The 26395-nt window shown below is 33.5% G+C and overlaps 2 protein-coding genes across 4 annotated transcripts in view; one reads left to right on the top strand and one right to left on the bottom strand.

Annotated features, from left to right (window-relative positions):
• Positions 1-305: 305 nt before the first annotated feature.
• Positions 306-17114, top strand: SMC3 (Structural maintenance of chromosomes 3). Its single transcript, XM_023165275.2, has 12 exons — positions 306-463; positions 520-634; positions 690-829; positions 883-1041; positions 2440-2733; positions 2788-3102; positions 4117-4487; positions 5861-6266; positions 10614-11477; positions 14077-14292; positions 14655-14791; positions 16380-17114. The coding sequence occupies exons 1-12, from the start codon at positions 449-451 to the stop codon at positions 16957-16959; spliced, it is 3612 nt and encodes a 1203-aa protein (XP_023021043.1). The 5' UTR covers positions 306-448; the 3' UTR covers positions 16960-17114.
• Positions 17115-21318: 4204 nt separating this feature from the next.
• LOC111509508 (5'-3' exonuclease PLD3) overlaps positions 21319-26395 on the bottom strand; it is a 23223-nt gene continuing 18146 nt past the window's right edge. For all 3 annotated transcript variants that reach the window (XM_023165270.2, XM_023165271.2, XM_023165272.2), the window contains 2 exons: positions 23195-23500; positions 21319-22314 (listed from right to left, as the gene is read on the bottom strand). In XM_023165270.2, the coding sequence (XP_023021038.2) occupies positions 22024-22314; positions 23195-23500 (597 nt within the window). In that variant the 3' untranslated portion in view covers positions 21319-22023. The remainder of the gene's footprint in view (positions 22315-23194; positions 23501-26395) is intronic.

Genomic DNA, 26395 nt, shown 5'->3' with positions numbered 1-26395 from the left:
GATTTGAAAACAAATTGAACTCTATATAGTGATTATCCAACTTTTCTCCAAAGTGTTTTGAGTGCTTTTTATTTCGTTATGATCAATGACATGGTAAATTTATGACTTACGAAAATTTAATTAAATTTGAAAATATCAGTTCATTCAACAATTTATATCCTCAAAATGAACATTTTTACTTTCAAACACTTTTCTGTTTAAGAAAATAATTTTAATCGATTAACAATCTTGTGTAACATAGCTGTCTCTAGACAATAATTCCAACTATCGCTTTTTCGCTTTGCAGATGGTGGTGCTACTACTGAATGATAGACGAATCCTTTCATAATTTTCCCACCGTTTGTACATCGCAATGGCGTATAGAATAATAAACAAAAATTTTTAAGTCTTTGGAGATTTAAATTAACTTTGCGATATCCATGGTAACTGACTGAAAGAAGTATTAACGATGCATATTAAGCAGGCAAGTAACTTTTTCTCGTATGTGTCAAGACAGTTTTGAAGTTGGAGCTTTTTCAGGTTATCATACAAGGTTTCAAAAGCTACAGAGACCAAACTGTAGTAGAACCATTCGATAAAAGACACAACGTAGTCGTGGGTCGTAACGGCTCAGGAAAGAGTAACTTTTTTTATGGTAAAGATTTTTATCTTCACAACATCTAACTGGATAACTGATTTTTGAATTGCAGCCATTCAGTTTGTACTTAGTGATGAATACTCTCACCTTCGACCAGAACAGAGACAAGCTTTGCTACACGAAGGCACAGGGCCGCGGGTTGTTTCAGCTTATGTTGAAATTATTTTTGACAATAGCGATTCCAGAGTTCCTGTAAGTGTTGGGTTAGAATTTGATTTTATCAATTTCATCCTATCGAATTTCAGATTGAACATGAAGAAATATATTTGAGAAGAGTAATTGGAGCTAAAAAGGATCAATACTTTTTGAACAAAAAAGTTGTGCCACGGAGTGAGGTCATGAATTTGTTGGAGTCTGCTGGATTCTCCAACTCAAATCCATACTACATTGTAAAGCAAGGAAAGGTACAACAGAACCTTTTTCTCATGGATATAATAGAATAAAATAGAGTAGAATGAAATTTTTAATTTATTAAAAGCCCTCTTACATTAGAGGGGGTTTATGTAAGTTTATGTCGAACTTCACAAAATTTGAGTCTCGAGAATACATATCTTTCATTCATCACTTCTGAAAACTTACAACTCACGAACATAGATTTCATGAGTTACTATATATAAGAAAATATCTATGCTCGTGTATGAATGTTTCACCTCAAAAATAAATGATAGCACTGCTTGTGATTTGCAGTGCTATCATATCGTTACAAACGAATCAATTTTCAGTTTAGTTTGATCTTCCTTTTGAAGTTGATCACTCGGTGATCGAAACACGTGTCTAGGTGTTGAAATAACAGTTTGGTGTTGGGAAAAAACTCCAGTAATATTCATTACTACACCAAAGGTTCCAAACAGTGCATCATAAGATCATGAGGAATTGTTGAATGGTTCGTAGGACTATTTATTTTTGTGTGGCTATTATTTTGTATATATTTTTATTTGATAATTGTATCTCAAAATATCTATTGTATTATTTTTTAAATCGGGTGAAAGGTTCAATGAAATGAATGAATAAATTCAAACTGTACATGCTGAGGTTGATAGCCTTCTGAAAAGATATTCCAAATCTTGATCTACTTTCAACCTTTGGGTAATAGAATTGTATCAGCTAACAAGATTCACTGAGTTTTGTTGACATATAGAGAGAGATTGCTGAAAACCAATCAATAATTCTCTTTTACATTTTCTTTTGATCGACCTTATCCTTGGGTCAGAGATAATGAGACATATATTGTCTGCATAGATTGTAAAAGTTGCCAGTATTTTTAGTTTTCCTCTGTTGTTCATGTAATTGAATAATCGAGTCGCCTGATTCATTTTTGCATACTTTTGAAATCTTCCTTTTATTGCAATATATTGCTGTCTACCACACGAATATAATTTTATTAATTCAGGAGTTGTAATGCCCTGCCGAGTTCACAAAATATTCCAACAGGATATTCACATGCTTCAAAAAATTCATCTATTTCATGGAAGTAGGCACTCTGTGCCTATGAAATAGATGAAGTAGACTTATTACTCAGAAACTCACGAAAGCTACTTGTAGATAGATAGATTTATTGATCTCTTCGAATCATTTACATGACATGAGATAAGTCTAATAACTGTGTTCGGTTGCGAATCAGGATAAAATTACAATACATCTTAATAAAAAACGAAAAATACACCTAAAAATACTAATAATACAATACATATTTTTTAAAAGTTCGTAATTTTTTTTCATGAGAGTCGATGTAAGTTGGTAAGTTGTAGTATCTAATACCTAGAAAAGCTATAAGTTGTTTTTCTTATTATTAATATGTTTAGATCAACCAAATGGCAACTGCACCAGATGCACATCGTCTCAAATTACTCCGAGAAGTAGCCGGAACGAGAGTATATGATGAAAGACGTGACGAGTCTATGAGCATTCTCAGAGAAACTGAAGTTAAGGTAGGAAAAATCGAGGAGTTTCTACGTACCATCGAAGAACGTCTCAGCACTCTGGAAGAGGAAAAGGAGGAACTGAAGCAGTACCAACACTTTGACAAGATTCGCAGGGCTCTAGAATATATTATTCACGAAGTAGAACTAAATGAAAACAAAAAAAAACTTGCCGAAGTAAGTGGTCTGTCGTCTTAACAAATCTTGGCTTTTACTAAGAGTATTTTTCAGTTGGAAAAACAAAGGAATGAATCTGGAAAGGAACAGAAAAACTTGGCAGATAACCTCAAAAAAGCCCAAGAAAATATCAAAACCTTGAATAAGAAGACTAAAGACACCAAGAAGGAGCTAGCTGCTTTGAAAGAAGAGCGGGACATTCTTACAAACGATAATCAGCACTTGATAAAGGAGAAAGCCAAATTGGATTTGACTATCAAAGACTTGTCAGAAGAAGTACAGGGTGACAGTAAATCAAAAGAGAGAGCTGAAAATGAACTGGCTCGATTAACACAATCAATAAAAGAAAAAGAAGGTGAATTGGAGAAGGTAAATATACAACAAAGATCTTCACCATCTGCAAGGGCTGGATATAATATTAATTGTTTTTAAAAACAAAATATTTCAACAATTTTTTAGTATATACATAAATGTAAATATATAGAAGACGAGAAGTATGAGAAAATTTCAACAGCAGTAGGTGTAGAGAACTAATCTTCTCCCTCATTTATAATAAAGGAACATAGTTTGAGTATTTCAATTAGGTAGTAGTATGATATTTTCGCAGTTTTACGACTAATGGTGATATCACAAAAAATTAAAAATTAGGCAGGAGTGGTATTGCGGGTCTGAGTACTGATAATAAAAGCTTAACACAGTTAAGCTGCCATAATTGAAATTGAAAGAGCACTCCTTTCACCATCTAGAATTTGATTTCAATTCATGAGCCTTTGGCATACAGCTTTCCAGCCTATTGGGCATTGCCAGTGCTATGAAGGCAGTTTTCGATTGAAGACAAATTGTGGAAAATCAGGGAGAGTACTTCATCATAATTATTGCTTATAGACAGGGGCTCATCTTCTTTTCTGAAAAGTATTATGCCGCCTGTAAGCTATCTAGATCTGTATATATAAAGGAAGATCAGTCCTCATTTCCATAATATAATTTTCCTAATTACTATTCGGCAATATTTAAATCCTTGGTTTTATCTTGTCCAACCGTGCTAGGAATTGCACGTTAAAAGGTAAGACCTCGTAATTCCATAGCTCGGTACAAGTTTCTACTTCTGATGGTTGTAAAATTTTAAATTTGTTTATATAATTGTTATTTGTTCATGCATAGCCGTTTCTAATAATTTTGAAGTCGCTGGAGAAATACTGATAGGTTTGAAATCAGAAAAGCCAATAGGATTGTGGAATTTTTACAAAGATCATAAAATGCCAGTTTTAGACTACAGCGAAGTATATGATCACTGAAGTAAATTTTTTTTCAATGATTTGTGTTTAATATTGAGTGATAACTTATTTTTCCATAAAAACAAATTCTGTAATTTACATTTTACAGGTTAGGCCACAATACGAAGCAATGAAAAAACGTGAAGAGGAATGTACCAGAGAGTTAGCTCTCAAAGAGCAGAAACGAAAGGAACTCTACGCTAAACAAGGACGGGGAAGTCAGTTCACTTCCAAAGACGATCGTGACAAGTGGATTCAGCAAGAGTTGAAATCCTTGAATAAACAATTGAAGGATAAAAAGGAACATCGAGACAAATTAGAAGCTGATTTGAAAAGAGATGCAGCTAAGACTATTGAATTGACTAAAAAAATTGAGGAACAGTCTCAAGAATTGGAGAGACAGAAGAATTTTATTGACGAACACAACAAACAGTGTTATGATTTGAAAAAGAACAAAGATCAGTTTCAGGCTACAAGAAAGTGAGTTGATTCATGATTGAAGCTAGGGTCTGAGAAAGATATGCATACAGTTTGTACCATTTGCATTTTTTTATTGAGTCAGTCAATCAGCAAATTTTCACATAGACTTTTGTCAATAGAAAATAGAATACAGCGATCAATTTCAGTTTTGTTGGACACAATCCAATGCTTTGAGGGCAGTGTCAGTTGGTTACACTTTTTCAATCTATTATATCTAAAATTTCAATTTTGTTCATACTGTTAGTTGGTAATGGCAATTTCAGATTTTGTGAAGACTGAATATTATAGACATATTGGCTTTCTCAATTATTATGAATTGAACAGTCATTTCTGAGACAAAATTCTGCAAACTGCAAATATTTCATTGCTTTCGAGGATTGTTTGGTAAGAATGTCTTGAGTTTGCTTTGCAGAAAACTTTGACGTTTTTTGTAAAAGTGGTACAACTTGGGACTCAATGGCTGCATACATCCCACTTCTTTGGCATTTTTTTTTTCGTAGCAATAGTTTGATAGTTTTTTACATAGCTGTTCGTAACACATCCAATATTCAACTTCTACCTAATTCCAAATTTGTTTCGTCCGTTAACACAAATTTATTCCTAAGCGTTCCTCCAGAAGAGTCACGTATAGATGAAAGACTACTTAAAAATTACACAAAACTCTTTATTTCATTTAGATATCCTCACTCTATGGTCCACATACATAAAATGTTTATAACAATACCTAACTTTCAAAAAATTGATTTCTTGGTACAGATATGTACGACACTTTAGCCTGTTTGACAGGTACACATCGAAAATTACATTAATTCCTTCAATACATCAATTCCATTCACCAAAACATGAAATTCACAACATAAATTTTTATACCTGACAACCACAAAAATTAACAACAAACAACTCTCACAACAACAAACAACTCTCAACAAAGATAATACAAACATTTTCAAAACACTGACATATATAGGTAGACATATAAAAAATCCAACATCGGCAAGGACAACAAATCGGTTGTCTATAGGCTAAAATGTGTCTCTTGCCCAAAAGTTTATATTGGAGAAACACCTAGAAATTTCAAAACCAGAATCTCTGAACACAAAATAAGTTTTGAATTGAAGAAAGCCAATTCAACCTATTCATGTCATCTGTTAAAAAACAATCACGATTCGACATAAACTATGACTCACTACATATAAAAAAAGGACAAAAATGAAACCTGCTGGAATCCTTGAAACTTATTAAATGTGAACAATTGACTTTTCTATTGAACGACCAACAAGAAGTGTATCTCTCACCACTCTTGAATTTATTTTTATGAAAAATTTCAGTGTATTCATAAAAAATAATAAATAAATAGACATTATTGTTTTCAGTGAGCTGTGGCGTAAAGAAAACAATGTACAGCAAAATCTCTCTTCCTTAAAAGAAGAACTCGCCAAAGCCGACCAGCAACTTAGATCGATGGCTGGAAAACCCATCCTGAACGGTCGTGATAGTGTCGCTAAAGTTTTGAAAACTTTCATTGATCGAGGTGGACGAGAAGCTGAGATTGCCAGGCATTATCACGGTCCCGTTATTGAGAACTTTGACTGCGAAAAAAGTATTTATACAGCTGTGGAAGTTACTGCTGGGAACAGACTTTTTCACCATGTTGTGGATACTGATATAATTGGTACCCAGATTTTAAAGGAGATGAACAGACAGAAATTGCCGGGGGAGGTTAATTTTATGCCTTTGAATAGGCTCAATGTTAGGGAACAAGATTATCCTGAAGACTCGGTAAGTTTGAGAAATCTTTTGATAACTTGAGTAAAAAAAAATCAGAGTTATAAACATGATATTGATTGATAATATGTTTATTGTTTAAGAATAAATATCAATATAAACATGAAGTACAAGATGTGAAGTATAACTTTATAAAATATAAATGATTAAAATAAAATATAAACTATATATACATACATATGCAAAGGTTAGTTACATAACAAGAACTAGGACAAAGAATAAAAATGTGTTTCACACACAGTACAATCGCAGTTTCATCACATTCTAAATTACAGAGCATCCTCAAAATATTCTTGTAGGTCATAATAGGCTTTATCACTTAATAGTTTTGTACATTTCTTTCTGAATATGATTAAAGGAGTCTCTTTGATTTCATCGGGAAGTTTATTGTATATCCTGATTCCATTATATATCAACAAGTTTTTAACCAAACAGGTTTTTGGAATTGGTAAACTCAGTTCATTTTACCGCCTTGTGTGGTATGTGGCTGTAGATGCATAGTTCTCCTTATTTTTATGTATAATTGACACGGTTTCCAATATAAATATTGAAATAACCGTAAGGATTCTATGTTCTCGAAAAAGGGGTTTACATGAATCCCGCTATTTCACTTCACATAAGTACCTGATAACCCTTTTTTGCAAGACAAAAACCGACTGCATAAGTTGTTTACTGCAAACACCCCAAAAGGGTATACCATACCTTAGATGAGAGTCTATTAAGGCATAGTACGTTACTTTCACTGCAGCAAACCTCAATTCCTATGAGATGTTTCTCAGTGCGTAACATCCTGATGCCAATTTTTTGTTCATGTGTGCAATATGCTGAGAGAATTTTAAATTTTCATCTAAATAAATTCCCAAAAAATTCAAAGTGGAGTTACTTTTTATTGTGTTATTGTCTAGGGGGATATTAGATATATTACACTTGAATGCTAATATATTTGTTTTGCTGGTATTCAATGATAGACGATTCGAATCAAACCAATTCTTCACTTTTTTCATGTCTTGGCACATTTTGTTACGCAATCTGATTTTGTCCTTGTCATGCCACACTAATGTAGTGTCGTCAGCAAATAAGGTAAAGCTTCCTGTAATCGATATGTTGGTCAAATCAATAATGTATAACAGAAACAGTATAGGACCTAACACAGAGCCTTGAGGTATTCCACAATTTATCTTTCCAACGTCCGAGTAAGATGACGTTCTTACAAATTGATTTCTGTCAGAAAGGTATGAACTAATCCAAATATGACTGTTGTCCCTAAAACCATATCTTATGAGTTTCCGAAGCAATATGCTGTATAAGTAATTGGATGAGTGTTTACTCACTGATTAACTTATCATTGTAGTCAGAATTGGGTTGGAGTGTTGCTTCATCCATGGGCTTTCAACCAGTTGATTTCATATCTTATCTGTCTGTCTGTTAAAATCAACTGCTGGTACATTGGTGAACATCGATTGACATCTAACCGTTCATAAATTCATCGGTTACTCTATTGAGTTGCCTACATGTTTGTATATCTACCGATGAAACCAATCAGTATACATCAAAACTTTTGAATAATTTGTGCTTAGGGTTGCGATAGTTTACAGCTACAGACATATATCAACCTAATTCAACAATATGTTATTTGTCATTTCCATAATATTATGGAAAATTAGGATATGAAATTATTCAGTAAACGTTCCAAAGTAGAAGTGATACATGAAAAATATTTTCCTTAATAATGTAGCCTATAGCATATCATCGTGCTAAAACAAAAAACTTTGTTTTTTTAATTTTTCTTTGAGCCAAGCAAATTTTGAGATAAAATAATAATAATTTCTAGGTATTGGGTAACTTAATTTATAGGTACTTGTATACATTTTAAAAATTGTGATAATTTATTTGATTTCTTTTTTGTTTCCTTTTATATTTACTGTTTTGTTTTATTTTAGTTAGTAGTTCTTAAGCTTATTTTGTTATTGTAGTTTTATCTCTCTTACTTATAATTACAATTCAATATTGTGTTTGTAGGAGTAAAAGTAAATAAATAAATAAATAAATAAATAATAATTCATTCCAAATACATTGTGGAAAAAAGTTACTAATGCATAGGAGAATAAAAATTTATCAATGGATATCTTTCTAAACCTGTCAAAGGCTTTCGACAGATAGATAGATAGATAGATATGGAGAGATATGGTATCAGAGGACCCGCTTATGACTGGATAAAGTCTTACCTGACACAATGCAAACAAAAAGTAGTAATAATTTGCCAGGGCATTTAATATCACTCAGAGGAAATAACGACGGTAGTAGGTGTCCCTCTGGGTAGTATCATGAACCTTTTGTTATTTATATTTTACATATATGATTTAGCCCATGATATTGTCAATAATGAAAATATCAATGTGAATTTTGTAGACAACACAAACCTTTTAACAGTAGGTTGGTCATTAAACAATCTTTTAGACAACACCAATGAAACGGTGGAAAAGGCTTAGGAATGGTTTACCATGAACAAACTAATAATAAACAAAGATGAAACAAATTATATTTACTTTCAAACTAAAATAAAAAACAACATCATACCTGAGACCCTTCAAGAACAAACACAGGTAATAGCAGAACATAAGAAATTTCTCGGTATATACATATAATGGCATATAAAGACAGAGAATCGGCGGCGGCCATGTTTTGTGACCTAACCAAAGCCTTCGATTGTGTAGACCACATGCTGCTTCTTCGCAAGCTGGAAGTTTATGGGTTTAGAGGATCGGCATTACTTTGGTTTGAGACGTACCTTTCTCATCGGCGGCAGAATGTTCTATTAGATGGAATTTCATCAGAGGAACGTTTCATTGACAGTGGGGTTCCACAAGGTTCCGTTTTGGGACCGGTGTTGTTTCTCATTTATGTCAATGACTTGGTCCATGTTAACATAAGTGGTAAATTCACATGTTTCGCTGACGACACCACTATTCTTTGGCATAGCAATACAGCCTCCAATTTACTTGATCAAATCATCGTTGACATAAGAACGGTAAAAGAGTGTTGTGATTCCAATCTCTTATCATTGAACCTCGATAAAACAAATGTGATCACGTTTAGATGTAACATTGGGGAAGTACACTTGGAAAATGTAAAAATTGACAATTTGGAGAAAAACAAATTTTTAGGACTCTTCATTGATGAAAATCTAAAATTTGATTTTCATGTCGACTACTTATGTAAAAGACTTGCAGCAGGATGTCATGCAGTGAGAGTTGTTGCAAGAGAGTTAGACACTACTATCACAAGATCAGTTTATTTTGCACAAATTGAATCTTATTTACGTTATGGAATTTGTTTCTGAGGAAATTGTGCAAAATTTCGTTTCAATATGGTATTCTCTCTACAAAAAAGATCATCAGATATTTATGCAAGGCTAGCTACAGGGATTCATGCCGCCCATTATTTGTGAATCAAAAAATTGTGACCTTAGTATGTCTTTTTATTTTGGAAACAGTGTGTCTTATCCACAAAAAATATAAAAATCAATTTAGTAACACCGCAACTTATAGTACACGTCAGTCTTACTCCGTTTCTCTTCCCACAACTTCTCTAGCCCTTACACAAAATTCTATTATTTTCAATACCAACAAGTTATTTAACCACCTTCCCATTAATTTAAGGCGAATATATAATGAAAAGAAATTCAGAAAGAAAGTGAAAGAATTCCTTGTTGGGAGGCCCTATTATAGTGTGGACGAATTCTACCAAGGCTCTATCGAATAATTGACATGTAGCTTTGTGTAAACAAGTTATTGAAAACAACACGAAATGGCTATCAATGTTCATTATGTAGAATTATATATTTACGTTTACTTAATATTCATAAATTCATGGACTTAGATTTGTAGCTGTTCAGCTGGACTCAATATTGTTCTGTCCATATACTCTGCTTCTGTGTTTAGGCATTATTTTATAGTTTATATTTGTTAATTGTTCCTTATACAAGTTTTACTTTACTAGACTTTGCCAATAAGATGTATATATCTTGGGTAACAAAGCATATTTTGAATTGAATTGAATATACATTTACCAAAACTTAGAATTTGAAAAAAATTAGGGAAACCATCTATCTGCTTTTCTATTCTATGAATAAATTGTTGAAATTTCGAAGAATGAAAAAAAGGACTGAAGTACATAGACATTTTTCTCAGTAATACTATCAGGTATATAGCCTAAACAAGGTAAAACTATTTTTAAGAGTTCTATTTTTAAATATATTTATCGTATCAATACATTTTTTTAGTGTAATTTGCCAAGATTTTGTTTCATTGTCTATTATTTTAGTGTCTTTATTTATTTCAGGATGCCATTCCAATGGTATCAAAACTGCAATATGATGCAAAATACAACAAAGCCATGCGCTATTTATTCGGCAAAACTCTGATCTGCCGTAACATGGAAGTAGCTACCAAACTGGCTCGAAATACAGGTTTGGACTGTGTAACCTTGGACGGTGACCAAGTCTCTTCTAAAGGATCCCTAACCGGAGGTTACTTCAATGCATCCAGGAGCAGACTTGAAATGCAGAAAACTCGCAGTGAAACTCAGCTTCAAATAGCACAGTGCGAGCAAGAGTTGATGTCACTCAGGTCGGAATTATCGAAAACTGAGTCGTCCATCAATACCATAGTTTCTGAAATGCAAAAGACTGAGACCAAGAACAGCAAAGCGAAAGCTATCTACGATAAGGTGAAAGGGGAACTTCGACTTATGCGAGAGGAGTTGTCTAACATCGAGCGTTTCCGAGGTCCTAAAGAGCGTTCATTGACTCAATGCAAATCAAGTTTGGAAGCAATGCAAACGACAAAAGAAGGTTTGGAGTCGGAGTTGCACCAAGAACTTCTTGCACAACTATCAGTCCACGATCAATCTCAAGTGGATTCTCTCAACGATGACATCCAGCGCCTACAGAGAGAGAATAAGGAGGCTTTCAGTACTCGAATGAAGTTAGAAGCGGAGAAAAATAAGTTGGAGAACCTGTTGACGAATAACTTGATTCGACGCCGAGACGAAGTTTTGCATGCCTTGCAGGAGATTTCTTTGGAGGATAGGAAGAGGCATTTGGTTAATAGCAAAGCGGAATTGGAGGAGATTGATAAGAAGATTGAGAAAGTTAATAAAGACTTGAATGCGATGGAGAACAAGGTTAAAGATATGACGAAAAGGGTAAGTTGCTGGTTTTGCTACTGAGTTTTAGTAAGAAAACTTAATTTCATCATCAGTGCATTCAGTATTAAGATTTATCAAACTAGTTAGCAACAAATATTCTGAAAGTAAATAACTACAATCACACATTCAACATTAACTAAACTACAGATTAAAATTTAAAATAATGTTTTTATTTATTTATTTATTTATCTACGGGTAACCCCAATTTGTATACACAAATTCAATACATTTTAGGAAGTAAACACTAATACTAATCTAACTTTAATTATACTAATAACCTAAGAATAAAAATATTTGAATATTTGAGCACTTATTCCTGTGATTTACAGTTGAATATTTTTCAATCTATTTCTAAGAGAACATTCAGGAATATAAAATAAGTCAAGATCAACCTTATTGCCATTAGAAACTATTCTAAAAAGTGGAGAATTTTTACCATAATTACACCTGTGGAAGTCGATTGCAAACATTTGATTGTTCCGAGTCCTTCTAGGAGGTACGTGAAGTTTAATTTCAGAAAGAAGAGTTGAACAATCAATTTTTGAACTGAACAACTTATGGAGGAATATAATATCTGCATGAATTCTACGAGTACTGAGTTTCGATATATCTGTTTTGAGACGGATATGTGAGAGTGAGTGATCGATCAGAGGCATGCTCAGTTTAAAGGCAATATATTTCAGGAATTTATTCTGAACTTTTTCTATGTTATAACTGTAAAGTTCATATTTCGGGGACCAAACACAACTGCAGTATTCCAAAATTGATCTTACCAATGAAAAGTACAATGCTTTTATGGAGTTAACATTTGTGAAATCCTTTGTTAATCTGCATATAAAGCCTAACATTTTCATCGCTCTACCAGTGATATGTTCATAATGGAGATGGAAATCCATTTTGGCATCGACTACAATACCTAGATCACATATAGATTTTACAGATTCCAATGGTTTACCTTCAATTGTGTATTCGGTGATGAAGTGATTACTTGATCGAGAGAAAGACATACTTTTGCATTTAGTTGCATTGACATCCATGCAGTTATCAGTACACCAATCTATGAAAGATTCAATATCAATTTGAAGTTTCTCGCAGTCCTCTTTGGATTCAATAGTCCTGAATATTTTAAGATCATCAGCAAACATAAAAATTTCAGAATGATTGATATATTTTTTAATGTCATTAACAAAAAGATTGAACAAATATGGTCCCAGGTGGCTTCCTTGTGGTACCCCCGAGCTAACAGAGATTTCTCGAGATACAAACCCCTTGATTTTTACGAATTGTGTTCTGTCACAAAGGTAACTTGAGATCCAACTCAACAAACTTCCAAAGAAACCAACTGCCGTCAATTTTGCACATAGGATACTGTGGTTGACCGTATCAAATGCTTTGGAAAAATCTGTGTATATTACGTCCACTTGCCGTTTGTTTTCCAGAGAATTCAAGATATGCTGAGAATATAATAGCAAATTGGTGTTTGTTGATTTGCCTTGGGAAAACCCATGCTGCTCATCAATGACTATTTGCTTAAAGGGAAACTTTGAGCTGTCGCATATAGTGTGTTCCAGTAGTTTGGGTATTGCACTCAGTATACTTATAGGTCTGTAATTTTTTATGTTTGCTCTGTCTCCGGACTTGAAAATTGGTGTAATGTAACTAGATTTCCACACAATGGGAAAATCTCCTAAACTAAGAGAAGCCGAAAAAAGTAACAACAGCGGTTTAGCCAATGCAAATCTACAATTTTTCAACAATAACGCTGGTATTCCATCCGGTCCTGGTCCTTTATCTGGGTTCAATTGAGATAATTTATTCAAGATAATTTCCAAATTGATTGAGCAACTATTCATTTCTATCGTTTTCTGGTAATCAAAGGTTGGTATTATATGGTTGTTTGTATTAGGTTTATAAATTGATTGGAACTGCTGTGCAAATGCATTTGAAATTTCATTACCGTTTTTGAAAATCGAATCGCCACTGTACATTGTGTCAGGCAAGCCATAATTTTTCCGCTTATTGTTCACATAGTTCCAGAAGTGTTTAATATTTGATGGTATGTTATTTTCCACTCTTTTAATATAGTTCTCATTACTAATTCTACTTGCTAGTTTGCACCGAGCTCTTAGATCAGAAAAAATTAAGTAGTCATCCCAATTATTACTTTCTTTGTAAGCCTTATGGGCTTTTTTCTTTTCAATAATTAATTTTTTCAGATCTTTGTCGAACCAGCGGGGAAATTTTGGCTTAGTATGTCTAACATATGGAACAAAGTTTTGGATACCTGAGTAAAGGATATTATAATGTTGTTGATAAATCACAATGAGAACATAGATTAATGAAGTGGATGTTTAAAAAGTTTACTCATTAGAATTTATAGGCTTGAAATCTAGAAACTCGTATTTTGTTGATGATGCAGGTGCTTTGTTTAATCACCCCAACTTCATTAAGTGTTTGCTGATGAATTCAAATGTTGAATTTCAATTCCTCATATGAGGAATTTGTAAAGATTTATTTACAGTTTTGGCAATGAACATTCTATTCTGAATGATTTTCTTTATATCAACTGTCCTTAGTGAATTTTGTCTTCATCTAGCTGAAAAATGAACAAACTGAGTTGGAGAACTGGAAGAAGAAGGAGAGAGATGCACAAGATAGAATAGATGAGGATGCTAAACATCTTGAGAAGTTTGCTACAAAGCAGAACCTTTTGGAACAGAAGATTGCCGAATCTGTGGAAAAAATTAACCAACTGGGTGCTCTTCCTGCTCAAGATCTGTATTCCCATTATATCAAAATGTCTTCCAAATCCGTGAGTAACTTTTGTTCTTGGTAAATTTGAAACTCTCTCATCACAATTCATAGAGTTGACATATTGTTATTGCTTTTTTCAACGAATTATTTTTCTGAATATATCTTTTCTAATATAAAAACTATTTTCTATATATCATTGGATTAGGAATCAATGGACGCTCATTAATTTTAATCATGTATACATAAATATTTACATATATTTATTTTTATTGTCGATTACATCATAAGCAGTACTTATTGTACCTGCAATCTTTATTACTTCTATTCTATATCAGCAAATGATTTATTTCAATTTAGTTTTGTACACATTCTACATAATCAATTTGAATGTAACTTATGTGTAATTGATGTCTCTTTCAGCTTTTTAGAGAATTAGAAAAGGCTAATAACCAATTGAAAAAGTTCAGTCATGTGAACAAAAAGGCGCTTGACCAGTTCATGAGTTTTTCGGACCAAAAAGAGAAACTGCAAAAGAGGAAGGAGGAATTGGATAGAGGGTAAGTTCATTAGTCATTGGCATCACTTTAGGCTTTGCCAAACGAACATTGAACACCTGGATGGCAAGAAGATTTATGGACTTCTGGAAGTTCTGGCGTTTATTCACCCTTCGAAACTTGATACCAAACAGTTGTTGGACTACAGTAGGGATGGACTACGATATCTAACAGACCTTCTTACAGGTTACTGTCATTTGAATCATCATATGCAGAGACTCGGACTGTCGGAAGACAGTGTGTGTCGCCTCTGTTTGGAAAATGATGAAACAGCAGAGCATATACTTTGTGCCTGCCCCGCTGGAGACCAAATAAGGTTTTTAGAGTTTGGCAGAGTCGTACTATTACCATCTGACCTGAAAAACCACTCACCATACAAACTAATCAGCTTCGTTAAGAAGCTGGGTTTATTTGGTCGAGTGTGAATAAGTGTGATCCACAATAAACCTTTGCAGGTTGCGGTGGAGGGTCGAATAGACCCACTCACTTTATACCTAACCTAAAGTAACCTAAGTTCATTAGTTGAAATATATTTAATTTTCTGAAGAAGGTTATTCTTATTGACGAAACATGAATTTATTTTGAATTAGTTATTTATGTTTGAAATTAGTAGACAATATTTGTTGGTGAATGTTACAAGATTGGTCTTGTATTGTCTGGTTAACAGATCTAAAATCTATGAAAGAACAAATAAAATGAAAATTAATGGACAAAAGCTTCCCGAGTAATACCTTCAATTGTATCATAAAATTTGATAAATAAAAATAAAAGCAATTGAGAAATGTGTTCAGAAATATCAATTGATCATTTTGGTAGGATAAGGATTCTTTTTTCAGTAAGACATTTTCCACAATATAATTTTCTGTGAAGAATACTTTATTTTATATCAACAATTGATGTTCCTAATTCAGAAGAGATATCTGATGACTCATTTGGAAATGAGAACTATACATTACAGTTCTTTTTCTGATGATGCCAATTTGGTTGGTGATATATACAGGGTCACTAAGAAAATTTTAAGTTTTCATAAAAAGGAAAGCGGGGAAAATTGAGGCGTTCAACACATAGTGTCGTTTAAAAATTTTTATTCGAGTGATTTCGTCAAATAATTTTTAAAATTTCGAGCTCAAAGAAATGAGAAGTTGTGATGATACCTGTAGGGTCACTTGGTTTTCGGATTTTTTTACTTATTTTAATTCTCTTTAATGAGGACTTTCTGATATATCAATGAAAATATTATTGTTTGTGCAAGTATTCTTAGAAATAATACACAAAATATGTTTGGTAGGAAAAACGTAAACGTTGTTGACCCATAAAAATTTGGGTATTTTTTATCTTTATTGTGGCCGCCCTTCTCCTATGGAGGCCTCGGGGCAGTAGCCCAGCTTGCCCTCCCCTGAATCCGGCCCTGGATATGTGCATTGAGATGATTATTTCTGAAGTGTGAAATTTGTTCTACACCATAAGTTCCACTTCTTTTCATTTGATATGTCTTTTTTAATTACTTACCCTGAAATAATAAAAATACTAAAAATGACCAAGTTATGTTGATAAAATCTTCTGTGATTCATACTCACCTTTACTTTTACAGAGATGAGAAAATCAAGGAACTAATACAAATGTTGGAACAAAGGAAAATGGAGGCCATCCAGTTCACTTTCAAACAGATCTCCAAATTCTTTACAGAAGTCTTCAAGAAGTTGGTTCCTGCAGGTCGGGCCAAACTGGTCTTGAAGACCGTTGACCATGAAGAAGGCCACGAGATTGGCCCAGACGATAGAAACGCAGACAACTTCACGGGAATTGGCATAAAAATATCTTTCACAGAGGCTGACCATGAGATGAAAGAAATGAACCAGTTGTCTGGAGGTCAGAAATCGTTGGTAGCCCTTGCTCTGATTTTCGCTATTCAGAAATGCGATCCAGCACCTTTCTACTTGTTTGATGAAATTGATCAAGCTTTGGATCCGTCTTATAGAAGATCGGTAGCGAATATGATTCACGAGTTGTCTGGCGAAGCACAATTCATCACGACAACTTTCAGGCCGGAGTTGCTGGAACACGCTAATAAATTTTATGGTGTAAAATTCAGGAATAAGGTGAGCCACGTTGAATGCGTGAGCAGGGAAGTTGCGAGAGATTTCGTCGAAGATGATCAGACACATTCGTAAAGTCCTTTTGTTTTTTAAAATAATTCATGTTTGTAAGTTATAAGTTTAGCTGTCATATTCTAGTTCGTTTGTAATGAAATTTGTGAACGTTATTTGGTAGATGTAAGGTTTCAAAGTGTTTATTTAATTTTATAAATAAAATATTTTCTATTTTGTATTAGCTTTTTTGTCCCTGTCATCAAAATCAAAGTATCCTGGGCTGGTTTCACTCAGTCGCTCTGCAATGAAAGCTGCATAGAAAAACAGAAAGAGATTTTCGCAATAAAAACCATTTAATCAAATCGTAAGGCACACATTAAAACGTAAGGTTTAGACCTACATTTAAATAAAACTCTATTCCTACAGGGCAAAATACATCCTAAATAGTTCAAAATTATTAAATTATAAAAATATGAGAAATACTACAAAACTAGCAAAAATGATTATCAGTAAAATTTCAAACATTGAAAAACATTGAAAATTGGAGGAAACTAGGAAAGCATAGAAAGGCCACACTAGATGTTTTTTTTAATTTTTCTGCATGTTAATTCGGAATTACATTCTTTCAAAACGTACATTTGAAGTACATACCGAATAGAAAGATGTGTTTTTTGTATGATTCAATGTTTACATGAAAGTAGTTGTTTCGAGGTGGCTTTTTTTCCAGTTTGTGTCTGAATTGCTTTCTTCCTTCCTTTGAAAGATTCCCACATTTTTTGTATAAAGATGGAGAAATAGAAAGCCAAAACCTCTCTTTTCCAATAAATAAGGAATCTATATTTTTCCGATTTTCAACTCGTAAATTCCGATTTAAACTCAACCTAATACAAGTGTCGGGGAGGTTAAATATCTGGGAGTAATCCTAGATTCCAAACTGACCTGGAATCAACACTTGGACAGGATAAAGAGGAAAGTGGAGGTAGCACTGACGCTCGCCAGACGCACCTATGGAAAAACATGGGGGCTAAAATCAGACAAGGTATATTGGCTATACACGATGGTGATTAAATCCATGATAACATACGCATCTCTGGTCTGGTGGCCAAAGATGAAGCAGGCGACCGCCATCAACAAACTAGGCAAGGTGCAAAGACCTGCATGTTTGGGAATGACGGGAGCAATGAGAACTACCCCAACAGCTGCATTGGAGACACTCCTGAATCTACCTCCTTTACACCTTGTGATAATGTGCACGGACCACATGACACCGAAGTACACACAAACTTCACGGCCAAAATCATAAGCCGTGAAGAGTGGAAGACCATTAGTCATCCAGAAAACATGTTTGGAAAAAACACCTGGTATACAGATGGATCGAAGACCAAACATGGAACGGGAGCTGGAATATACCGAGCGGATAGAAATTTAAACTACAGCTATCCGCTAGGAATATACACATCCGTCTTTCAGGCCGAAGTGTATGCTATCTTGCAGTGTGCAAGGCTTATTAAATTGAGATCTTAAAGAAGTAAACCGATCAATATTTTTACAGACAGCAAGAGCACACTGCAAATTAACTTTGTACTGGGTGCCAGGGCATTCAGGGATCACAGGTAATGATAAAGCTGATGAATGCGCTAGACGTGGATCATCAACTTCATATATAGGTCCTGAACCAGCTCTGGGGGTACCAAAATCATTGGTAAGAAACCACATTAAGACATGGACCAATAAGAAGCACACAGAGTACTGGACAAAAGTACCTGGCAACAAACACAGTAGAACCTTCATTAGGGAACTGTCCGAGAAAAGAACCGAAGAACTACTTAAATATAGTAGGGATCGGCTCAGAATAATTATAGGGCTACTAACCGGTCATTGTCCGCTTAGAGGACACCTGAATAAAATGGGGCTCTACAACGGAGACTTCAGCTGCAGATTATGCAACGAAGGGATAGAAACAGCTCTACACATCTTATGCGAATGTGAGGCACTGAATCACAGGAGGCAGGCAATATATGGACGTACAAAATTACATCCAGAAAAATATGACGAACATCCAACACGGAACCTGTACAAACTAGTACAGGGAACGAGACTGATGGAATGGGTGTCATGAGAAGATGGGAGAATAAACGCAATAAGCCCAAGAGGCTGCAGTGTTTTCTGGAGACTTGGACTAAATGGACAAATCAGACAGCTCCCAAGGTACCAAAAAAAAAAGCCTAACCTGATCTAGTTCATATTGACTTCACATTGTTCCGCGTTCCAAGTCAAAATTCCGAGTTTAAAATTTGAAAATAACTAGCGTTACCCATCTACACTTCCGCAGACATTTGTTGTGTATTCCAGAAATTATATGTGTGTATATTGTGGATTTTTTGTTTGCAAACCAAAAAGAAACTAAATATTTCACCTTACTTGCTCTTCAAAATCCACCTCAATCATAAAACATGCTAGTTTATATCTGGTACATATTACCTTCCTCATCTGATTCATGACGCCCCCCTTTTTTATTTTATGCAAATAATATTTCAGAATGTGAAAAACTGTTAACGGCCAACCAAATTGGCTCTATCATTTTTCAGTGACTTTCTACTGCAGTTTTACTTTAACAAAACTTCTTATACTAATGTCACTTATAATATGAAAATGAAGCATTGGAGAAGACATATTTATTTTACAAATATAAATAGGGAATCATTTCTCAGACAAGCACAGTACACATTAGAAAGATTTTCTACAATTTTTTTGTAAAACCAAGACTAAAAACATAAAAATTAAATATGTATATTATCACATTATGGAAAAAGTGAACATTGTAAATTAATTTAATTGATTGTTTTGATACAATACCTATCATGAACATTAACATCACAGAAAGTGCAATGTAAATGTAAAATTTACCAAAAATTACTAAAACTACAATCATTTATGTAAATCGAATGTATAAAATTTTTCAGCAATTTTTGGTTAACATTTTCCAGTTTAGTTCTGATTGCCAATTATGCTGTCAGATTTATTTGCAATGTGGTCATAAGAAACCTACTATACCTATTTTTAACTATAGTTAACCACAAGAATTATTATACCTTTATTTAATCACCTTATCTTATTTTTTATCAATTCCTAAACAGGCCCAATCATATGAGATATTTATTGTGAGCTCCTCGTAGCAATGATGAAGTCAGATCATGATCATGGTCACATTTTACATTCCGTTTTAATGAAAGGAATCACAGACTACTTGTTGATATGCTTGTAAAAATTATTTTTAGTGTCATTGTCAATCTCAACGTTTTCTTGATGTAAGTAATTCTGGACTGATGCCATTTGAATACCAATGGAAATCACTAATGATAGCCTAAATAAATTACTGCTGAAAATATGTGGCAACCCTGTACTAGAGAACTGTACTGTGTGAATCACAGGGTCTTCAGGTGATTCATAGATAATTTATTTTTCAAATGACATTTGCCATCTTATTTTGGGTGGGTTTGAACTCCATTCACATATTGTCAATAAATGAAAGATTTTATCATTTCTAAAGTTTTAGAATGAGCATTCAACAGAGATATTTGTAAGTATTCGAAAATTTCCAAAATGTTTTGTCATTATGTATCATATTTTGAGTTTCAACTTCTGGACACTGAAATGCTAAGATGGTTGTGTAGAGGCTTGCAAGAATTTGGGTGGTTTATCCTTCAAAATACTGCCGATAAGCTATCATAAGCTATCGAGGACAAGCGGTTTTATTTAAAACCAGGGTTTCATTTTGGAAACTCTTCATGTAAGTAAAATTTTCTATCAACATGTTTATTCACTTCATGATATATTTCATAGGGACCCTAAAAGCCAGTCAGTAATTTTTTCTTGTCTGATTCATTTCCGAGAGAAATTTATGCTAAAATTACACATTTTACCAAAGAAAACAACTTACAAAAATTACACCTATAACCTAGTCAATATAATTTCTAATATAAATAATAATTTTCTGATTTGTTAAAATTTACTATGCCAATTTACCAGCTTAAAGAAGAGAGGTAATGTCCATAATTAACTAAGAAATTTCAAAAATATTGTTTTGTATAAGAAAGAAATGATGGAAATCCATCCACCTTTCTGATTTTTTCTGTCAAAATTAATTGAGAGATTTTAAGATCTGATAAAATTCAACTTCATGAAAATATTTGTATAACGCGGCTACAAATAATCATAAATAGTGTAAAAAATGAAAGAAACTTGTGAAATGATGGCGACCAAGGTTCCTTTTTAGATGTTTTACAATTTGAGAAGTTTGTATGAAAAAGACTTGTTTTTCCATAGGAAAAAAATGAGGATGTTGAAGAAGTTTGGGGACTAGTTTCAGAACCACCTTGTGTTCCTCTTTCTTTACATATTAGGCATGGTTCATACGACAGTTGTGTTAGAAAAAAACAATTAGCCATTTTCAGCCTTTTATACATACAAACAGATTTGTGTACAATGTTCTCCATTACAATATTTATATTTTACACATTGTGGAAGGTAAAAATACTCAAAGAAGGTTGATAAAAACTATAGTTATCTCTTCAAAAGTTGGTGTATTATTTTTTGTTGTCAAATATTTCTCAAAATTTAATAATATCATATGTTAATCGCAGCCTAATAAATTGTATCAACTGAATTTTATGCAAACAAAGTAATGTAATAGATGAATTTTGTAATTTTTCCTTCATAAGTAATCTAATTATAGGTGACGGGAAACCCACAAATGTTGAAAATATCTCGCCAAATAACTATCAAAGGATCACTTGAGCTTTTCATAAGCGTCTGTAGATAGCAGACATATGTATACATTACCTCTTTGCACTTGGCACAATAGACATCAGCATATTATAGTGAACAACAAATGATTCACGTTGTAGTTGTATTTTTTGACTAGGTGAGGTAAAATTCTGCTCAAAATAAAGGGTTTTTTCAGTTTTGGCTAGTTGTCTAGTGTTGATTATTTCTCTATTAATAAATTTGCAATGAATGAAAAGTGCTGATGTCTCTTGTGAAATAATGCAATAGAGTGAGTCAAACATGCAGGTGTTTGTTGTCTACGGACGCTAGTCAACTTTCTAAGTCTTTCGGGAGTTCACTCCAAATATTAAAATATAACTATGATACATCTTCCAATTCTGTTAAGTTCAATGGGTGAGCATAAATGGAGTTCCAATCCCTCTCGAAAACTCCCTGTAACTGGCTTCGTATAGTGGTGTGACTAGAGTTTCTATCAAAGATAGGATCTCTCAGTACGAAAGAGACCCCAGCCGTGTCTGTGAAGTAGTCTCCAGACCAGTTGGAGGTGCCGATGAAAACAGTGTTGTCTGTCACCATGTACTTATTGTGGTTTACCCTGGCAAAAGGAATTTTTTGTTGTTCTTTGTCGGCAGGTACTATGAATCGACGCTGAAAATATAACAACAGAATTCAGGCCAACTCGTCTAAAGTATGGAAATTATAGATCAACAGATAGTTTTAATTGCCATCTTAATACTTATCGATAATGTCAAAGGCATTGGTAAGAAAAAACTTTACATGACAAAAAAATGAAAAGAGCCTTTTTTGGTCTGAGACTGAAACAATCATTAAATGGTTCATATGAGAAGCAATACAACGAATATGACTTTATTGCACATAAAATATTTCTGTGTTTAACTCAAGGGAGACACGACAGTTGAAATTATCGAAGTTCAATTACTTGAAAGTGGATCACAATAATCATTAATTAATGTTAGGGGTTTCAACTTTCACTGCCTAAATATATACCTGCATTTTTGTGACTCATTCTATACTTGTAATTGACTGGAATGATCATTATTATTATTGATTTATTATTCAATTCAATTCAGTTTATTGTACCAAGAAACAATAAATGCTTATAATAAGAGACTATAACTAACTACAAAGTATTATGAAATAACAGAAAACAGATTTTAAACAGAAATAAGGTGTTTTACAATAAATACATAACATATCTTGAAAAAAAAAACAATGAATTCAAGTGTAATAGAAAAAAATGCAAACTATGAAAATCCAATAATTACATTTCTTTCAATTGACATTTAAATTTTGTAATGAAATAGTGCTTCTTTATTTTCTCTGAAATTAAATTACATATTTGTCTTGTGGCATGATTGTGAATACATCCATTTCGAATAAAATTCAATTTTGATTCCTTTGTATTATTTTGAACACAATAAATTGAAGCAGCTTATTTTGAGTTTATAGTTTATAATCCGCATATGTTTAGATTCATGAGTAATTACATCAAACAAGAATAACTTACCACTTCAATTGATACACCAGGGTATGCCTTATTCACCATAGCTAAAGACTTCAGAAAATTATCTTCCGAGGGCCTGGAATGGTTCCACCAACTTATCAACAATTTTACCTTGACCCTGTTTTCAATCGCTGCAGTTTTCAGTGCATCGTCTATAACGGGCCAAAACTTTATTTTCGGCGTATAAATCATGAGCGGGAAATAGTCCATTACTGATATGTACACAAATTTCTCCGCGTGTTGGATAACATTTGTTAAGGCCTCGATGTCATTGGTGCGACCTGTTGGGTTGAACATGGGAGGCGCGCTCTGAAAATGAAACAAATCATTCGACTGTAGAATATTCAAATCGATTGAAAAGGTAATAGCGGATTTATGCAACACACTTCCTAAGACTAAGGACTAAGAGTTCCATAATAACAAATCAACGAGAGCATTTACGGAAACTTCGCTAAGACTGAAATCTAAAAACTACGCATGGAAAATTGACCAACATTCAACTAATAATTAAGAGTTCAGGTCAAAACAAAAACGAGCGTGCGCCAAATAGAAATATTTGCAGCTATCACTGACCCGAAAAATTTCAAAACAATTCTTTCAAATTTGTACTGTTTGACGTTGGTTTGCGAAATTTAGTAATAATAATAATAATATTTATTTTGAGTCGCTGAGAAAATTTACATTTCATGGCGATTTTAGCCTCGAAGATGAGTTCCGAAGTGGTCGACCTACAGTAATCCAGGACGAGGATTTGATATACCGAAAATTGCGTCAGCAGCAGCCGGCACACGACAGTGTCCGTTTCACAAATCATTGTCCGAAAATTAAACGAATCGAGCGTCAAAGTTCTGTCTCACTCATCATACTCCTGAGACCTCTCGCCAACCGACTTTTCCAACACTTCTGTAACTTTCTCACCGCTAGAACCTTCGGCTAGGCAAAAACGGCCATCGTCGACTTCTTCGAATCCCGAGCATACAATTTTTATGCTGACGGTATTAATCGAATTGTGTTACGTTAAAAAAAGTGTCCTGATTCAAATGGCGCTTATTTGGGTTAAAGTGAATCAATTGTTTACTTATTTATTTACGGCAATTCCTATTTCTTACAAAATAATTACAGATTCACTCCGGCCATAGTTGGTGCTACTAAAGGGTACTTTGAAGATTTCCGAATTTCTTGTTCTCCTTGGATTCACATTTGAAGTTATAAGTTCGACAAGTTCCGGGGAATTGATTGATTAATTATTTTATGAATTAGTATAAGATCTGATTCTAATTTTCTATGAGCCAGAGTATTCAAGTTAAGAATGTCCAATATAATTTTATAGTCATATTCATCAATATGATATCCCAGTTTATATGCAGAGTACCTTAAAAACTTATTTTGAACACTTTCAAGCATATCGATATCCACATGATATGAAGGGCACCAAATTGTGGAATTGTATTCGATTATTGATCTAACAATTGAACAATATATAATTTTTATTGAAGTGAGACATAATTCATTGGCAGATTTGAGAATGCAACCTAACATTTTTAGTGCTTTAGGAGTGATATTTGCAATATGAGGTTTAAATGACATTTTTGGTCAAGAGTGATTCCTAAATCTCTGATTGTGTTTGTTGTTTTCAGTTCTGATTGATGGATTTTATATGGCCGGTTAATGGGATTTTTGTTTAGGAAAATAGCTAATTTTTGACATTTGTCTATATTTAATTGCAGTAGATTTATATCACACCAGCCAACAAAGTTACATAAATCGTACTGTAATAATTCTGTATCAGTTGAGTCATGAATAACTTTAAACATATTCAGGTCATCAGCAAACAAAAGAAATTCATTATAAAGAATAACATCTTTCAAGTAATTTACAAATAGGTTGAAAAGTAAATAGCCCTAAATGAGAACCGTGTGGTACATCCGATGAAACTGGATTTTCAATCCATTTCAGAATGTCTTCTTGAATACCCAAAGCGTTTAGTTTATGCAACAACAAATTGTGGTTTACTTGGTCGAATGCCTTTAAAAAATTTGTGTAAAAAAATCCACCTGGTGTGTATTTTCAAAGGCATTTTTTATACAGTATTGATAAATGAGCAGATTTGTGCTGGTAGATCTACCACAACTGAATCCATGTTGTTGATTACTGATTATATGTCTACAATCCCATGTTAGCTTTTTTGTAATCAGGCTGACTAACAATTTGGGTAATTATGATTGATTACAGACCGCTCATTAATTTTTATTTATTATGTGATCCACTTTTATTAATAGGTTTCAAAAAACTGTTTTCTCAATAATCTGGAAAGATTGACAATTTCAGGGGAATGTTGAATATCACGCGAATTGGTTTGACCAGGGTAAAAATACATTTTTTGATTAGGAATACTGGAATTCCATCAGGACCTGTAGACAATTTCCAAGGTAATGACATAACTGAATCAATTATTTCTTCAATATTAACACTATAACTACATATATCAACTGTCTTACTAAATTTATATTCTGGAATTTGGTGTAATGGTGGTGGTGTAATGCCTTGTAACATATTGTTTTCTTATCATAGAACTAACTCTGAATCTGTATTATGTATTATGTACTATTGTACACTTAAAAAACCAATATCTACCAATCTTTTAATTTGCAATGAAGTGATATCGCTGACTTGGGAACTACATGCAGAAAATCTTACCTCAAAAATGAGTAGCTTGTGTTTTGTAATGAGACAGTTATGGGGAACTGTTTCATTGCAGGTACTCAAACTGACATATTTTGCACTCATACAGTCTGCAATGTCTTATGGGCTGGCCTTTTGGGGAAATTCCGCCCATATGACAAAAGTATTCACTATGCAAAAAAGGATAATAAGATGTATGGCAGGTCCATAGCTGGGCACCGTTAATCAAATAGTTAACTTCGTTAATCGTTAATCCGCTACAAAAAAAGTTAGCTTCGTTAAGCGTTAAAGCGTTACATTTCGGAAGAATTAACGCAAGTTAACGTTAATCGTTAATCCGTTAATATGTGTAAAATTGCATTTTTATATCGTTGCGTTAGTGAACTTATACAACTTCTTGGTTTAGGTTCTGGAAGTTAACAGGTTAGGAATAAAACAAAATACTTGTATAATTCAAATGTGTAATTTAATCGTCGGGCGTAAGGTGCATATTCCCCTTCATGAACATTAACATGTTGAAGT

This window comes from Leptinotarsa decemlineata, unplaced genomic scaffold (genome assembly GCF_025532065.1).
Source record: "Leptinotarsa decemlineata unplaced genomic scaffold, Ldec_3_MD MMD2_tig00000576_RagTag_RagTag, whole genome shotgun sequence".
Classification (NCBI taxonomy): domain Eukaryota; kingdom Metazoa; phylum Arthropoda; class Insecta; order Coleoptera; family Chrysomelidae; genus Leptinotarsa; species Leptinotarsa decemlineata.
This window is presented reverse-complemented; position numbering and strand designations above follow the sequence as displayed.

Bases quoted from the DNA above. Each gene is read 5' to 3' on its own strand.
- SMC3 (XM_023165275.2), top strand. The intron at 1,042-2,439 runs GTACAACAGAAC...TAATATGTTTAG, and splicing joins ACATTGTAAAGCAAGGAAAG to ATCAACCAAATGGCAACTGC. The intron at 14,293-14,654 runs GTGAGTAACTTT...TGTCTCTTTCAG, and splicing joins TCAAAATGTCTTCCAAATCC to CTTTTTAGAGAATTAGAAAA.